The sequence below is a fragment of the Megalobrama amblycephala genome, linkage group LG21, assembly GCF_018812025.1.
Source record: "Megalobrama amblycephala isolate DHTTF-2021 linkage group LG21, ASM1881202v1, whole genome shotgun sequence".
Taxonomy (NCBI): Eukaryota; Metazoa; Chordata; class Actinopteri; order Cypriniformes; family Xenocyprididae; genus Megalobrama; species Megalobrama amblycephala.
Genome location: NC_063064.1, coordinates 2,195,332 through 2,214,368, shown reverse-complemented (window position 1 = coordinate 2,214,368; position 19,037 = coordinate 2,195,332). Strand labels below are relative to the sequence as shown.

The 19,037-nt window shown below is 36.7% G+C and overlaps 1 protein-coding gene across 1 annotated transcript; it reads left to right on the top strand.

Moving 5' to 3' along the window:
• Window positions 1-455: 455 nt before the first annotated feature.
• On the top strand, window positions 456-14,783 carry rab43 (RAB43, member RAS oncogene family). Its single transcript, XM_048172521.1, has 3 exons — window positions 456-792; window positions 10,311-10,494; window positions 13,997-14,783. Exons 1-3 carry the CDS (start codon window positions 604-606, stop codon window positions 14,248-14,250), a joined length of 627 nt encoding a protein of 208 aa, XP_048028478.1. The 5' UTR covers window positions 456-603; the 3' UTR covers window positions 14,251-14,783.
• Window positions 14,784-19,037: the final 4,254 nt, after the last annotated feature.

The following is a 19,037-nucleotide window of genomic DNA, read 5'->3' as shown; positions in this document are numbered from 1 at the left end:
TATTATAATCATGTTTTATTAAGAAAAAATATTTATTTATTTATTTATTTATTTATTTCAATCAATTATTTTAAATGTAATTTATTTTGTATTATTATTACATTTTCAGACTGCTTTGAAAGCCCTTGATCAATCCAGAACTTCAAATATATTTTTAAGATAAGAAATGCATCCACCAAATCTTAAATAAAAAGCAATACCTTTTACATTACATTAAAGAGAGCTTCATAATAATAATAAGCAACCTTATTAGAGCAGGGAAAAGTTCATATAATTTCAAAAAAAAAAGATTATGGATCTTCAAATGCAGACCGATGATTGGTTGTCGTCAGAATTCCATCCACAGCACTGCTGTTTCGTTCGTTATAATGTGAGCATTCGAGAGAAAATATTTAAAACACGACCAGTGCAGCGAGTACCGTATTATTCTGTATATTTACCGTGGTAAAGCAGTCAGGCGCGGCACCGAGACACCTAAAGCGCGCCGCTGATGTTCGGGAGCTCTTCCGCGTTGGCGCGCGTGCAGGTGCCGTGTGTTTCTCCACGTCAATAAGCGGAGGATCCGTGAGCTCGAGCTGATAGTTGAGCTCTCACAGCACAGATATGTCATTGCTGGACTCTGATGACAGCTACGATCTAGTCTTCAAAATAGTTCTGGTTGGAGATGTCGGTGTCGGCAAAACGTGTGTGGTTCAGCGATTCAAGACCGGTATATTCATGGAAAAACAAGGGAACACGATCGGCGTGGATTTTACCATGAAAACACTGGAAATACATGGGAAAAGGGTGAAGGTTAGTAGTCTGCACTCATTAGGGTCGTTATGCCTTATCATGGTTATATAATTCATAAAGTGTTATCTTTAAAATCGACAATACGTCACAAAGTTCTCATTGTGTACCAAAAATAGCTTCATTACTGTATTACTGCAAATTACATCAATTTGGGGTTTCCTTCAAATCATATTAAGAAGCTGTTGGAAAATGGTGGATTAATGAATGTTCATCAACTGTGATGACTTTTCCCAGATTTCAGCGTAACCGTTTTATAGTCTTTCCTTTCAACGTTGACATCAGTGACGTGGAACAAATAAAAGTGAAACACTGAAGTTTGTTGTTGGCTTTAGGGCTTAAAGTTGGCACACAGTGTCATTGGACACAGTTATGCAATAGCCAAGGTGGTTGTTAAGCTGCAAACAATGTCTAAATGAAACTAGTCCATTTTAAAACTACATAAAACCTTGTTGGAAAACCCAAAGTTGGTGGATTGAACCAGCTGGGAACCTGATGATGAAGGATTAGTTCAGTTCAGAATGAATTTCCTGTAATTTACTCGCCTCCATGTCATCCAAGATGTTCATGTCTTTCTTTCTTCAGTTGAAAAGAAATTAAGGCTTTTGAGGAAAAACATTCCAGGATTTTTCTCCATATAGTGGACTTCACTGGGGTTCAACGGGTTGAAGGTCCAAATGTCAGTTTCAGTGCAGCTTCAAAGAGCTCTACATGATCCCAGACGAGGAATAAGAGTCTTATCTAGAGAAACCATCGGCCATTTTCTAAAAAAAATAATACAATTTTATACTTTTTAACCACAAATGCTCATCTTGCACTGCTCTGTGATGTGCCACACATTAAGTAATCATGTTGGAAAGGTCACGAGTGACGTAGGCGGAAGTACCGATCCAGTGTTTACAAAGCGAATGTGCAAAGACTAATGGTGCGTTCACACCAAATGCGAATGAAGTGTTAAGCGCGAGTGATTTACATGTTAAGTCAATGCAAAGACGCGAATAGACATCCTGTGGTGCGATTCACGCGAATGAGGCGGCGCGAGTTGAAAAATCGGAACTTTGGCGAATATTTGCGCTGCGTTAACCAATCAGGAGCTTGCTTTAGTAGTGATGTGATTACGACATAACGAGCGGAGGCAGAAATCCAAAACAACAATGGAGGCCACCTGGCAGAAGCCCCTCTCATGACGCGAATTTGCGTCTGTTGTGAAGTGAATTTCACGTGCGAATGAAGCGAGTAAACTCAAAATGTTCAAGCGTCCAACTACGCGCAAATAGCGCAATTTATTAGCGCAAGTTGCATCTGGTGTGAACGCCCCATAACACAATGTCCTAACCAGATGCGATAACATTCCAGCAACGAAAGTAATTTAACTGTCCATGCTAGACTCGATGCGACAATGAGAAGCAATAAAATCAATCAAAAACTACAGCCAATCAGAAGAGAGTGTGGGCGGGCTCTCTCGGCACAGCAGACACAATAAAATGGGCAAGTACATAGTAAAATTCATAAATATTACACAATTTAAACAATGTTTAAAGTAGGGCTGGGTATTGAGACAATTTTCACGATTCGATTCGATTACTGTTCCCATGCTTTCAATTCGATTACGATTTCGATTCGATATCGATTATTTTGGTTACAGTACATGCAAAATTTTCTAGAGGAAAAAAATCTCTCAACTAATGCTGTAAACTACACATGGGAGTCAGCTGGTACTACTATAATAATATTGAAGGTTAAATTAACTTATTTATATACAAACACTTAAATTACACTCAATGATGTTTTTATTATAAATAAAGCTTAGAATTACATAATCATATTTCTACTCCAATTCGTTTTTTTTAAATATAAACATTTAAATCGTGGCTGTCATAACTGATTTATTCAAACATGCATTAATATTGAAGAACATTATAATGAATAACGGTGCATATCTATATTTATCACAATGTTGCTTTCTAGAGTTCACTTTCTATCTGACTAATGAGTTCATGGTCACTGAATGTGTTTTTCTGAGGTAAATGTGACGTCACGTGACATTGTTCACAAGCTGTTTTATTGACGTCTTTCCGAGGTTGAAGCACTGATTGAGCGATTACACGAGACATGATACGGATTTCAGTAAGTTGTACTGTATATTTTAACATACCTTCAGATGTTCATGCATGTTTATTTCGCTGTAACTGGTATTAAAGCAGAGGAGAGGATGATCACATGCTTCTCTTTAACTGAGGCGCTAAAGCGATCTGTCACGCCACATTAAACAGCGCCAAAATGGTATTTATTTTTTGAATCTCATAATAAGATGGACGTCATTTGAAATCTGAGACTTTGTTTCATATCAAAAGTAACAAAGCACAAAGATTACTGTGATTTATTGGATGGGAGGAGCTACATATTCTGCTCATTCATCAACTGAAAACAGACTAGACTAATCGATTCTTGGGATTTAAGAATCGATATCGGTTCGTAAAAATGAGAATTGATTAAAATCGAGAAATCAATATTTTTTTACAGCCCTAGTTTAAAGTATATACGGAGTGACTGAACCAATCTTTGTCATAGAATACACTTGTTTGTTCGCACTGAGTTGACAGTTTGAACGTTCTTGTGCCCATTTATTTATTTTCAAGATCTGAGGCGAATTAAGCCCCGGGTATACTTCGGCCATCCGCGTTCGTGCACCGTCTGCATGACATAATTTTCGTCATGCAGAGGGCTCACGGCCGGCCGCACACCCTGGCCGCGTGCAGGCCAAATTTCGAGACCGCGCGGACAGTCCGCGTGCAACAGCGCATGCGCAAGCAGTATAGAAGAGTCCACTAGGTGGCAATGCGCACAGTATTGAGCACAGTGTTCAGCTGTCAAAGAAGAGTGTGAAAAGACCGTTTTAAAAACAACACACTTGAAAAGAGAAAAATACGACAATGGACAGCGAACTTGGCGAGCGTTTGTGCGAAGAGATTAGAAAGTAACCACATTTGTACAATTCATGTTTAAAGAGTACAAAGACGTGTTTAGGGCGGCAAATTCATGGATGGGGATAAGTAAAATATGGGAAAGGATGCACTACTTTTCTTCTCCGATCATGCCCAGTGAATGTCACGTTGATGACACGACTCAGTGCTGCCCTCCGATGTCAGGTAGAGCATAGAAAAAAACTGTACTGCGCATGTGACGAATGCGGTCATCCGCGCGCATCCGTGGTGTAGTATACTTTGAAAGACGCACGGACGTGACTGCGCGCGTGACGCGTCCGGGCGCGGAAAGTGAAGTATACCTCAGGCTTTAGCCAGTGTTGTTTTCATTACAGCTAAAAAAAGCTGGGAACACAGAATGATATTCAAACTCACGTTAGATGCTTTTAACATTAAATAAAGCACATAAACAGTACCTGATGTTATCATTGCCATACTTTGTGTTGCTGTTTCAGTCGCAAAGTCGCAGAGAAATAGAAACCGTTTCTAAAATAGAATATTCGCGTGTCGCAGCATCATGTCTGGTTAGGACACGGTGTAAGCAAAAACGCTCTTTACAAAAAAGGTAAAACAACGACGTCGGGCAATTTTGAAGTTGGAGGAGAAAATGAGATTTTTCGCTCAACCGCGATACTTCCGACCTTTCCAACATGATTACGTAATGCGTGGCGCATCGGAGAGCAGTGCAAGACGAGCATTTGTGGTTAAAAAGTATATAATTATAATTTTTTTTTAGAAAATGGCCGATGGTTCCTCTAGATAAGACTCTTATTCCTCGTCTGGGATCATGTAGAGCTCTTTGAAGCTGCACTGAAACTGATATTTGGACCTTCAAACCCGTTGAACCCCAGTGAAGTCCACTATATGGAGAAAAATCCTGGAATGTTTTCCTCAAAAACCTTAATTTCTTTTCCACTGAAGAAAGACGTGAACATCTTGGATGACATGAGAGTGAGTAAATTACAGCGATTTTTAATTCTGAAGTGAACTAATCTTTTAAATGCCATGGATGAATATTTATTGAGTAATCCACTATTTTGTAGAGGAGTCAGAATGACTATTTTCAGGTTTGGAGCCTAATGACAGGAGGGGGAAATGACTTCATAAAGATGTCAGCATCATTATTTTATTATTACACAGAGATTGGTAGGTCTGTTTGTAAAATCTGTTGACTTAGCAGCACTATATGCCTGTGGTGACAGTTCAAAAATGGGGAAAAAGCTTTTGAGAAATGAGAACTGTCAGTGTATGCACAGAATAGGTAGTCATTTTTGGTAATATTATTTGATAGTTGTATTCGACTGGTTCCTTTCAAATTATGAATAATTAAAGCTGACCTGACAGTGGTCCAGTTTTCAGCAGGTTGTTTGATGCCAACTCAGCCGGATTGTAAACTCGCTGTGTTTCATTGGCTGACTCCGCGGACGTCAGCGCTTTTTATTGTCAGTGTTTGCTATTGTCTTTTACCATGCCAAGATTATTAGCTTATTTCCTGCAGAGCTCTTTGTGTAATGCATCTGAAATTATTTAAAGACAAAGATTTGTCTCAGTTTTTCAGTGGCTAGTGGCACTGAGAGAGCTGGGTGACCGATGACTATAATATCCCAAAAATCTTACACCACAGTAAAATTCAGTTTTATTTTTATTTTTAACCTAGAAATAAATATATGGTTGTACATAATATGCATTAAGTACAATAAAAAATCTAATTGATTTTTATTCAAAATGTTTACAGTGTACTGAGAAAAACTTTTATTCAAATTGTGTGAACATATGTGAACTGTGTTTGTAATGAGCAAATTGTCAGAAATGTTAAAAAATAAATCTTCAAAATGAAGTTTGATTTGTTGGAATCTGACAAAAAAATGACTGAGCTACACCTGTTTGAAGTCGATGGAGTCAGCAAAGTCAATTTTGAGAGAAATCGAGTTAATCAAGTTTTCTGAAGGCTCCAAAAAAAAAAAAAAATCACCAGCAACCAAACCTTAAAATCCCTGGTAACACCACCAAATTTGGCAGATGTTTTTCCCCAACAGTTAACCAAACATTAAATTTAAAACATAACAGATTATGTTTGCATGAATACTCCCCAAGATAGATCATTTGAAATACCAAATTTGGCACACACCAAGTCAAAACAAATAACTACAGGAAAAAATATATTCAACTTTTTTTTTCATGATTCCACAATTGTTTGATTAACATTAATGAAACAGACAGTCTAAAGGTGCTGGTCATATAATTAGAATATCATCAAAAAGTTGATTTATTTCACTAATTCCATTCAAAAAGTGAAACTTGTATATTATATTCATTCATTACACACAGACTGATATATTTCAAATGTTTATTTCTTTTCATTTTGATGATTATAACTGACAACTAAAGAAAATCCCAAATTCAGTATCTCAGAAAATTAGAATATTGTTAAAAGGTTCAATATTGAAGACACCTGGTGCCACACTCTAATCAGCTAATTAACTCAAAACACCTGCAAAGGCCTTTAAATGGTCTCTCAGTCTAGTTCTGTAGGCTACACAATCATGGGGAAGACTGCTGACTTGACAGTTGTCCAAAAGACGACCATTGACACCTTGCACAAGGAGGGCAAGACACAAAAGGTCATTGCAAAAGAGGCTGGCTGTTCACAGAGCTCTGTGTCCAAGCACATTAATAGAGAAGCGAAGGGAAGGAAAAGATGTGGTAGAAAAAAAAGTGTACAAGCAATAGGGATAACCTCACCCTAAACAAAACCAATTCAAAAATGTGGGGAAGATTCACAAAGAGTGGACTGCAGCTGGAGTCAGTGCTTCAAGAACCACTACGCACAGACGTATGCAAGACATGGGTTTCAGCTGTCGTATTCCTCGTGTCAAGGCACTCTTGAACAACAGACAGCGTCAGAAGCGGCTAAAGACAAAAAGGACTGGACTGCTGCTGAGTGGTCCAAAGTTATGTTCTCTGATGAAAGTAAATTTTGCATTTCCTTTGGAAATCAGGGTCCCAGAGTCTGGAGGAAGAGAGGAGAGGCACACAATCCACGTTGCTTGAGGTCCAGTGTAAAGTTTCCACAATCAGTGATGGTTTGGGGTGCCATGTCATCTGCTGGTGTTGGTCCACTGTGTTTTCTGAGGTCCAAGGTCAACGCAGCCGTATACCAGGAAGTTTTAGAGCACTTCATGCTTCCTGCTGCTGACCAACTTTATGGAGATGCAGATTTCATTTTCCAACAGGACTTGGCACCTGCACACAGTGCCAAAGCTACCAGTACCTGGTTTAAGGACCGTGGTATCCCTGTTCTTAATTGGCCAGCAAACTCGCCTGACCTTAACCCCTTAGAAAATCTATGGGGTATTGTGAAGAGGAAGATGCGATATGCCAGACCCAACAATGCAGAAGAGCTGAAGGCCACTATCAGAGCAACCTGGGCTCTCATAACACCTGAGCAGTGCCACAGACTGTGTGTAATGAATGAATATTATCGACTCCATGCCACTGTATATATTAAAGGGCACCGCATTGCAGAATGTATTTGTGAAGTTTGCAGTAATTCAGGCAAAAGGAGCCCCAACTAAGTATTGAGTGCTGTACATGCTCATACTTTTCATGTTCATACTTTTCAGTTGGCCAAGATTTCTAAAAATCCTTTCTTTGTATTGGTCTTAAGTAATATTCCAATTTTCTGAGATACTGAATTTGGGATTTTCCTTAGTTGTCAGTTATAATCATCAAAATTAAAAGAAATAAACATTTTAAATATATCAGTCTGTGTGTAATGAATGAATATAATATACAAGTTTCACTTTTTGAATGGAATTAGTGAAATAAATCAACTTTTTGATGATATTCTAATTATATGACCAACACCTGTATATATTAAGACCTACTGTATCACAAAGATGTAATATAATGTTACACATCAGAGGTTTTTTCCCAGCAGTTAACCAAACGTTCACTTAAGACATAACAGATAATGTTTGCGTGAATACTCGCCAAGACAGATTTTTTAAAATACTGTAATTATATATGTGTATATTGGGATTGCGCGCTGTCTGAGGCTTCTTTGTGCGCACACTTCGTCAGTCAGTGCGAATAAGATCATATTGTTTACATCAGCATGAGTTTGAAAATCAAATTTCATTGGTTCAGACTCATGCCTTCGAGAATTCGCTATGAATATTCACAAAGTTGGAATGCTATGCTTAAAAATGATACCAAACTAGCGTTGAGAGGAAGCGGCAGTCATTGAGAAGCGAGCAGAGAAAAATGGCATTTATCATGGACAAAGGGAAAGGTACTCATCTCAACGAACAAATAAAGATACTTTTAGAGGTTTAATTGCTATTTGGAGCATTGGGATCGCTAGTTAAGGGCGTAATGAACTAATTTTTGTGAAAATGTCAATTTTTTTTTTTTTTTTTTGCCTGTAGCTTGAAATTAGCCCGTGTGTGTTCCGACTTTAGCCAGCGTGGGTCACATATGTAAACTCCTGCTGTAATCAATGAAGCTGTCTACACTGCGCCATGAATCTTTTATTTACATCATGTTTACACTTTGTTGGTTATAATGAAAGGATCCACAAGCATGCAGAAATGCTCCATTGTAGTCTTGAGTTTTCTTCGGGAACGAACACATCACAATATTCCTCATTAAAATAATTCCCGCCCAAGGCATATGCAGAATAAAGGGGTTGAGTTATGCATCCTTCACATGCTATCGGAATTATCATATACGAGTTTCATATCAAGTACATGTTCTCATTTGATAGAAAAATTTCAAATTTCATTGTTTGTAGTTTGTTACAACATTGCAGAGAAAATCCCAGAAAAAGAGATGCAATTTAACCCTTACTTATTTTGTTACTATTCATGCTTGACATGATGAATATTAGAAAGCAGCCTATATATGACAGGGTCATTAAATCTTAAAAGTCATAAAAGTTTGGACTTGTTCACAATCATGTCAGCTGCATCTGGGTCACAGTTTGTGTTAATATCTTAAAGCAATCAATGGTAGCCTTTTATCAAGAGTCCAAAAACCTCTCCAGACAAGTGTGTTTTACTGAACATTGGTCTATACACATCATCCCTACCCACCACACTCGAAATCCAGTTTCCATTGGTTGAACTTTCAAATGACATTGGAAAACGCTGTGTCATGATTGCATCATGATAGCTTTAGCTAAGCAGCATGTCAGTGTCACTTCGTGAGGATTTGTTATGTTGAGTAAAGAATAAAGATGTGCGATTTACTATGGTTTACTAATGTTTAGGGCCCTATGAAATCCTATGAGAATTTTTTCCCCAAATTCCGTTTTATTTTTTCCCAAATTCCGTTTTTTCCGTTTTAATTTTTCTGCATTCCGTTTTTTTTCCGTTTTATTTATTTTTTGACTCCATTTTAATGGTTAAATTAAATTTTAGTAATCAAAAAGCATGTCTAATTAATTGACAATGAATCTTGTCCAATTTACCAACATTTTAATAAAAGTTTAACAAAAAAATTAAAAAAATGTTAGGGCCCTATGATAAACGTTTTATTCTTTCCCCTCAAATTTTATTTTTACCAAATTCTGTTTTCTGGATTCCATTTTAAAACAACAATATTTATTAATTAAAAAAATATTTTTATGAATTTTTTTTTTTTTCAGAAGTTCTGTTGTGTATTTAAATTTTTCTGGCAATCAAATGAACGCATACCATTTAATTTATCTTTTAATCATGAAATTAAACTTTTTTGTCAAACAATGTGCTGCACAACAGAGCTTTACTCTTAAAATTAAAACATGGAAGAAACACTGAGATTATTGTTTAAAAATATATTTTAATAATTTATTGTTAAATTAATTTATCTAAATTCTACTGTACAACAGTAATATGTTTCTGTCAAGTTAAATCGAACTTTTATTTTGACGGTTTGCCTAGAGCTTTGAGTTTCTCTGTGACAAATTTGACAAATTCCGTGACATTCCGCGTTATATAGTAAATTCCATTTTTATGAATGGATTCCGTGATCGCGGAAATTATAGGGCCCTGAATGTTTCACAAAGTTACAAAGTAGAACGTGGCACAAAAGTCTCATTTGTATACTGTGTTCATGCATGTCGGCGACAACTTTTTATGGTTTTACATCATTAAATTGCAATCGGTTCGTGACATCGGTCAAATTTATAGTCATAGAATGTGATTATTGGCTGATACCGATCTGCAGCCGATCGATTGGAGCATATTTACACATGTACATATATGTTTTGTACAAAGTAAAAAAAAATGGTTCTATCTCGACAGTGCGGTGTATGTTTAAATGGTTGTCAATGAATGGGATGTTAAATATAATTATGGTTTTAATAAGATTTTCCCAATAAATATAGGCAAGAATAAACCTGGTATTACCCATGATTCCTGTTCTTTCCGACAACAACGCACTTGAATGTGATGAGCTCGTAATCCCGACTGTGGGCCTGTCATAGGTTAATAAGTAGTTCAATATCAGTAACTATGAGAACAGTGGTAACAGTGGTACAATTTTGTGGTGTAGTTACAGATTTGGGATACAGCCGGGCAGGAACGCTTTCGCACAATCACACAGAGTTACTACCGCAGCGCCAATGGTGCCATCATCACTTATGACATCACAAAGAAGGCCACTTTTATGTCTGTGCCCAAGTGGATGGAGGATGTGAAGAAATACGGTGGTTCCAACATTGTTCCTCTATTAATCGGTGAGTGCAAAGCGAAAATGAATGTGTCTGACATTTTTTGCTGTCCTCTTTGTAAACTGCTTTAAAGAGGTCATGTGATGCTTTTTACTGTTTTCCTTTTCCTTAAGTGCATGAGGGCTCGACGTTTACATTTCTTTTTAGGAGCACCTTCTGATCAACTTGACCATTACTAGGCAATATTTGCTGCCATAAACCATCTTTTATTCCAAATTCTTAAATTTATATTTATTTAGATAAAATCATTTTGTTTAAAGTTTTGAATATAGAATTATTAAATGATTAAAATAGTTAAAATGATACTTCAACTCTTTCCCCACCATTTGCTATGTTTCCATCCACCTATTTTTATGCGCATTTTGGAAATATTGTATAAAAAAAAAAACAAGATGTGCATAAATTTCAAAAATGAGCATTAAAAAAACAACTCATTTGAGTTAGATACATTTTTTTTATCCGAAACGCCTATAAGAAACACATTTACGGAATAAATTCCTCAATATGCATCAAAAGAGTCTTTAAATTGGACTAACCAGCAATCTTTTTGCAAATGATGCTGTTTTGGCATTGCCGGAAAAAAACAAAGTAGTTTGGTATAAACTCATTTGAGTTAGGTACATTTTTTTTATTTTGGTTCCGATGACAAATTCTGTCTAGAAAACAAAAAGAGTGTTAATGATTATAAAACCCACATAATCTCATTTTTAACATTTAAAGGATTAGCACTATAATGGAAACACATTTACTTTCTTCTGTCGGTCTGGTGGCTATACATTTTACTTCGCAACTTGCTAAATATGGATTTTTTTTTTTAAATCGTTTCCTCAGGCCTTTATACTCTCCAGAGCTGTGTGGATCGTTTATGATGGATGGAGGCACTTTCTTCAGCTCATTTGGAGCATACTCATTATAAAGCTCGGATGCATCAAGATATTTATTAATGGGACGGTATTGTGTTCGTCAGAGAGAAGAAACAAATACAGCTAGGATCTTGAGGGTGAGTAAAGTGGGCCAATATTTGAAATGAACTAATATAACTCAAAATTGTATATCTACATTATTATTTTTTTTACACTTAAAAACCTTTTTCGTTGACCTATACACTGTCTTTTCTTAAGTGATATTTAGCACCAGTTTATCAGAGAATTTTGTTCTCTTCAACTCACTGGTGGAAACACTGTTTTATGTTTTATGCGAATCCAATTTTGCGCGCAAGTTAAATTTGCAACTTTGGATGGAAACACGGCTACTGACAGAATTTTTTGGCTTTCAATGTTTTAACTGTTATATGGTAGGGGGCGCTATAACACAACTTCTGAAAGAGTAGAGAAGCTCCGGATCAAAACACAGACAAAAAGGAGCAGAAACAAGCAATAAAAGCATTGCTTATGCAAAACGTGATTTTCTCAGCATTTTGTTGAAAATTTGCTTTTTCTTTTAAGAAAGTACCCATATACAATGTTGCTTAAAAAAAGAATGCATGAAGCTAGAATTAAACATTTAAAAAAAAAATACAATTCTTTTGATATATTGCAAATTGCAAAAATGGAATAGTCCCCAGAATATTTTGTGAAAATGATCAAAAACACTGGCAGTGGCTGGCAACTTTTTAAAAAAAATGCTAGTGGGGAAAGAGTTAAAAATTAAACTAAAACTGGCAGTAGGTGGCGACAAGTCACGCGCTGCACCTAAAATCACATACTGAGAAGGTACTACATTTGAATTTGAATTTACTTCTAAATTTTTAATTTTACTATATAGTATGTATGTGTGTAGTATGAATATAATCTGGACGAACTACATCTGCCATGTTGTTATTGTCACATGACCTATGGTGTCAGTTGCGTCGCTTCACTGCCATTAAAGGTGCCTTAGAATCAAAAATTGAATTTACCTTGGCAAGAGTTCAGTACATGGAAAAGACATACATTGAGTTTCAAACCCCATTGCTTCCTCCTTCTTATGTAAATCTCATTTGTTTAAAAGACTTCCGGAAAACACGCAGATCTCAGCATAACACCGACTGTTACGTAACAGTCTGGATCATTAATATGTACGTCCCCAATATTTGCATATGCCAGCTCATGTTCAAGGCATTACACAAGGGCAGCCAGTATTAACGTCTGGATCTGTGCACAGCTGAATCATCAGACTAGGTAAGCAAGAACAACAGTGAAAAATGGCAGATGGAGCAATAATAACTGACATGATCCATGATAGCATGATATTTTTAGTGATATTTGTAAATTGTCTTTCTAAATGTTTCGTTAGCATGTTGCTAATGTACTGTTAAATGAGGTTAAAGTTACGATCGTTTCTTACTGTATTCACAGAGACAAGAGCCGTCGCTATTTTCATTTTTAAACACTTGCAGTCTGTATAATTCATAAACACAACTTCATTCTTTATAAATCTCTCCAACAGTGTAGCATTAGCCGTTAGCCACAGAGCATAGCCTCAAACTCATAGAGAATCAAATATAAACATCAAAATAAATACTTTACTCACATAATTCGAAGCATGCGTACAGCATGCATGACGAACATCTTGTAAAGATCCATTTGAGGGTTATATTAGCTGTGTGAACTTTGTAAATGCACTGTAATATAGTCGAGAGCTCGTGTGGCAGGGAGCACGTGAATTAAAGGGGCGGCGCGCTGAAAAAATCAGTGCATAGTTAATGATGCCCCAAAATAGGCAGTTAAAAAAATGAATTAAAAAAAAATCTATGGGGTATTTTGAGCTGAAACTTCAGACACATTCAGGAGACACCAGAGACTTATATTACATCATGTGAAAAAGCATTCTTGGGCACCTTTAATAAATCCTTTCCTGTGGCCTCATGGGTACTTTTGGGGTACCACGTACTTTTCGCATACTGTTTTTTTGAATGCTACGTATTAGGGAAGTATTCGATTTTGGACGCAGCAACTGTCTTTGTCATTGAATCATTCATTCAAATGATTTGTTCAAAACGGCTGATTAATCAGGAACAAAGTAAGTAAAAAAAAAAAAGACAAATTAAACTGCTATAACATCATATCTGAAAGGTAAGAGAGTTACAAAATAAATATTACCCCTGTGAAACGTTCTGCTCAAGTCATGCTTGCTTAATTGGTTTCAGTCGATCAGCTTGATCATCTGCGTTTTCAGAATCCGACGACATTATTATGGTAAGGGACGTTACATTTCCGACACACGCTTGAGGTGCATGGCCAATCACAGCACACTGAGTCCGCTGGCCAATCAGAGCACTCTGAGCTTTTCAGAAGGGGAGGGGCTTTGTAGAAATCAGAGCGTTTCAGACAGACTGGGAATGGAGGTGCTGCAATAAAGTACAGTGTGTGTTTTTTGAACATTAAAGCATGTTAACTTATTCTATTACACCCAGTAAACAAAAGAATGACCTTTTAAACTAGCATCATATGGCCTCTTTAAATAAGCTATATTAGTTTAGTCTATTGCCATCTGTTAACCACTGCTGAATACTTCATTTTGCATCCAGGTAATAAATCAGACTTGACTGACCAGCGTGAGGTTTCGTTTGAGGATGCGCAGACCATGGCTCATCAACTGGACTTTATTAGTGCCATCGAGACTTCAGCCAAGGACTCTAATAATGTGGAAGAGGCGTTTAACAAAATGGCCAGTGAGCTCATCCTCCGACATGGCGGGCCCATGTTCACTGAAAACGTGACGGACAGCTTTAAACTGAACAGCAAGGATGTGACCAATGCGGGCTGGGGGTGTGGGTGTTGATGACTGTGCTTTCAGAAAGCAATAAAAGCTTCGGTTCTTACCACTCGCTCACTTCTATAAATTGAGTTCTGTCAGGCAGACAGGTGCTGCGTTTGATAGAGGAGGTTTCGAGGCCCACAAAACAGCACCATTGATTTTTTTTTTTTTTTTTTTTTCTCTTCTAAACCTATAGTTGAACTTAACTGTGAAGATGTTGGGTGGAGACTATTTTGAGTGCCAAGGGCAAAATTCTGACACATTTCAAAATTGTAACCATGTAATTTTCTTTAGATAAATGAATTCTAACAAACAATGTGTCTGTTCACACTGAACTCAAAACTACTGTGCGAAACAATCAGAACGTGTGCAGCAAGACTTTGGACCAATGACATTTCAGAATGGGCGGGGCTACTAGTGCAACACTTCAGAAATAGAATCTGAGCTGCTGATGACACGTTATGTTAGCCTGACTTCGTCATACTCATATTCTAGGCAGAATGTGAGTCTGATACTGCTCCATTGCACTTGAATTATGGGGCGTGTCTTAACCGAACCAGTAAAAAAAAAACTCTGCACTCAATTGGATAGACCTACAACCAATCAGAGCAACGCAGTAAGTGATGTATGTTGAACTTGTACTTAAACTTTTGCCGAATCCCGTTGGAAGGACGGCAAACACATCTTTCCCATCGACAAATGCCTTGATTGCGGTTCTTTGTTCGTCTTTTAAAATGAATGCGCTGTCGATTTCTTTTATTACAGACGTGATAGCGGAATCTCAACATCTTACTTCTCCAGCTGCAGTCATCGTTGGTGAAAACCAATTCAACCCAAGCGCTCTTTGATGACGTGGGTGGTTACGTAACCGCAGATAGCCTGTCCATCATCGATTAAAGCCCGCCCTGGCAATTTGATTGGCTCGGCCTTCTGGGAGCCGAGCATAATTACTCCACAATGGATCGAGTCCAGACCGAACTTCCCGTCCAAAAAATGTTGTGGGCGGGGTTCGGGCTGGCACCCAGGCTAACGTTATGTGACATTTACATCTCAGCAGAAGTTTTGTGCCGTAGGTTTTGGTTGCTAATGGACCTTATTCAGGGAAGATACTGTATTTAATTTAATGCAAATGAAACGAGGCTGTGAGGGACAGACACCGGCAGGGTTGCCAAGTTTGTGGTTTTCTATGTTTAGATTACCTCCCCCCCACCCCCCACTGGTTAAAGGTTTAGTTCACCCAAAAATTAATTAATTACTCACCCTCATATTTTTGATGAAATCCAAGAGTTTTTTTTTAATCCCCAATTGAAAGCAACATAATTAGTAAAGACATCACTAAAATTGTCAACGTGACCGCAGTGGTTCAACCTTAATGAATACTTTTTGTGCACTAAAACAAAAATAACGACTTTATTCAACAAATTCTTCTCTATCCTTCAGATTTGTACGCAGTTGATGTAGTGAATGAAGTAGAGGTGTAAAGAGTACCTGAAAACCATACTTGAGTAAAAGTACAGATACTTTACATCGAAAATGACTCCATTACAAGTTACAAGTCACCAATTCCAATACGACTTGAGTGAAAGTCTTAAAGTATCTGATTTTAACAGTACTGAAGTATTTTACTCATGCTGAATGTAGGCTCAGAGATGCACTAGTCCTGAGAGACATGCTGGTGAAAATAAGAAGCAATTAATTTCTAAGATGAGAAATCAAGTTTATTTTCTAAAATCAAAATAAAACTGAACATCTCAATATTGCAATAAATCAAGGTCGACACAACAACCTTTTAAACATCAAAGCACACAAGATGTAGTACCTTCAATGCCCTTAGATGGCGATATTGCTTCTTTATATCAGAAACAAACTGCTGCAGAATAAGTTGGGTGTCATGCAAAATGTAATTTGTAATTGCATAACTCATCACAAATGTATTGGAGTTAAAAGTACATTCACTTGCTCAAAAATATAGTCAAGTACAGAGTAAAAGTTGCTAATATTTTTGATATTCAGTACAACTACAAAGTAGCCAAAAAGATACTTAAGTACACTAACTAATTACATTTACTCAAGTACTTTACACCTCTGGAATGCGGTTTATGTCCGAACGCCGGCTCAGTATTGGCTCAGTATACTCAGCTGGCCAATAACGAGTCTGCGTTCTGATATAGTACCTGGAAGTGCTGGATGTAAACAACGTATTAGAATGACACCGAAGAGAAGAGATTGTTGAATGAAGTTATTTTTGTTTTATTTTTGCGCACAAAAAGTATTCTCGTCTCTTTATAACATTAAGGTTGAACCACTGCAGTCACATGACTGTTTTAACAATGTCTTTAGTACCTTTTTGAACCTTGAATGTGATAAGTGCATTGCTTTCTATGGGGGATTTTTAAAAAAAATCTCGGATTTCATGCAAAATATCTTAATTTGTGTTCTGAAGATGAATGAAGGTCTTACGGGTGTGGAACGACATGAGTATATAATGACAGAAATTCATTTTTGGGTGAACTAACCCTTTAAAGGTTTGACATATTGCATAAACTCCATTTGACTGAAATGCTTGTATTGAAATATTTTACATTCTACCAATGATTTTTGTGAGCTCAGACCGTTTATGATTGCTACTAGTGAAATTGTGTATTAGAGTGACTGTAAAATATGTATTTTAGATATGATATTTGGATAGGGTCAATAGGTTGGTTTTGGGCTGGTTTTGTTATGCAACCTTGGACACAGCACATATTTTTGAGAGATTATTGACCGTTTTGTCTTCTGTATGAGGTACGCATCAGTAAACCCCACTGAACTATTTCTCATAGCCTCTTTTCCATTCAAGATCAGTTAAATTTGTATAGCCTGACTAAGATCTACTGCCACTTTTCTTAATCTTCCTAATAGTTCTGTATCTGTTGCAAGACCTTTTGTAACAATGGCTCACAAAGTCATATTCATCAATATTTCCTGATTTTATAGCTTTCAAGAGCAGATGCAGCAGTGATAGTGTGAAATTGCTGAAATTGACATTTGCACCAGAAAAGCTGATAGACGAATTACTAATTTCGTTAGAGGTTATCGGGTTTGTGACTTTCCTTTTCATCAGTATTGACCAGAAATTCTCATTCTCCGTTGCTATTACTGACCTTTGAATTCTCATCATGTGATCACCAGCAGCAGCATCCATGGTCCAGAAGACATTTTGCCAATCTTTCCATAAAATGTTTGTATTTCTAAGTATACTTCAGTTTTACGTGTACGCGAGGGTTTGTGTACAGCGCACATGGCGCAAGTTTTGTCACTAGAATAATACACGCGCCGCCGATTTTTGTAACCATTGAAATCGCACATGCGCATTGAATTTGTTTGTTCCACAGTAGACTAGAAAACAAAACTTAAGAGACAAAACAACAACAAAATACCAAAGAATGCAACGACAGACACCCGCATTGATAAGCACTTGTCTGAGGGGGTTATGTACGGAAGAGGATTAGGGCCAAGCAATAATAAAAAAATAAAACCATCTCGAGATTAAAGTTGTTAAATTTCGAGAAAAAAGTCGAGATAAATGTTGAGAATAAAGTCATTATATTACAAGAAAAAAGTCGTTAAATTACAAGATCAAATTTGTTAAATTATGAGAAAAATGTCGTTAAATTTCGAGAAAAAAGTCGAGATAAAATGTTGAGAATAAAGTCATTATATTACAAGAAAAAAGTCGTTAAATTACAAGATCAAATTTGTAAATTATGAGAAAAATGTCGTTAAATTTCGAGAAAAAAGTCGAGATAAAATGTTAAGAATAAAGTCATTAAATTATGAGAAAAAAGTTGTTAAATTACGAGAACAAATTTGTTAAATTATGAGAAAAATGTCGTCAAATTTCGAGAAAAAAGTCGAGATAAAATGTTGAGAATAAAGTCGTTAAATAAAGAGAACAAATTCGTTAAATTACGAATTTGTTCTCATAATTTAACGACTTTTTTCTCGTAATTTAATGACTTTCTCATAATTTAATGAGTTTATTCTCAACATTTTATCTCGAAATTTACGACATTTTTCTCATAATTTAACGAATTTTTTCTCGTAATTTAACAACTTTTTTTCTTGTAATTTAACGAGTTTATTCTCAACATTTTATCTCGATTTTTTTTTTCTTGAAATTTAACGAGCTTTTTCTCGTAATTTAATGAGTTTATTCTCAACATTTTTTTTTCGACTTTTTTCTCGAAATTTAACAACTTTAATCTCGAGATTAATCGTTTTATTTTTTTATTATTGCTTGGCCCTAATCCTCTTCCGTAGTTATGAGATCGAACTTTAGTTGAAAAGAATACAAAGACATTTTTATATCGCATTGGGCAAAGATTAAACGTTCTGGAGTGCATGCGTCGTCCGCTTGCGTTCGCGCAATTATACCAAAGTCCCTTTAAGACGAGTCATTTCACTCGGCGGCCATCTTTAAAACGCCTCTCGGACATTCAAGTGCAACTCCCATCTCTTTGAATGAGGAAACATCAAATACTCCTAAGCTGTTTGCCAAGCTTTCGATTAAATTTCATATTTGAAATCACCAATGAAATCTTACAACTGTCTCATAAATTTTGTTTCTAAACGCTCGAATCGTGACAAGAAAACATATTTTTTTATGCTAGATCAAGCTAATGCGCACGTGCACGTCTCTATCGGAAGCGCGCGTCTGACTGTTTCTATAGAAACCGGAGCTTCTAACAGCCACTGCAGTGATGCGATGACTTTACCAATCGGCGATTGGCTCTTATTTAGAAGACCGGACTTATTCCGCCATTTTGCAC

Excerpts from the sequence above, each read along its gene's own strand:
- rab43 (XM_048172521.1), top strand. The coding sequence starts at position 604 with ATGTCATTGCTGGACTCTGATGACAGCTACGATCTAGTCTTCAAAATA. Across the intron at positions 793-10,310 it reads TACATGGGAAAAGGGTGAAG|TTACAGATTTGGGATACAGC; the intron begins GTTAGTAGTCTG and ends TTTGTGGTGTAG. Across the intron at positions 10,495-13,996 it reads CATTGTTCCTCTATTAATCG|GTAATAAATCAGACTTGACT; the intron begins GTGAGTGCAAAG and ends TTTTGCATCCAG.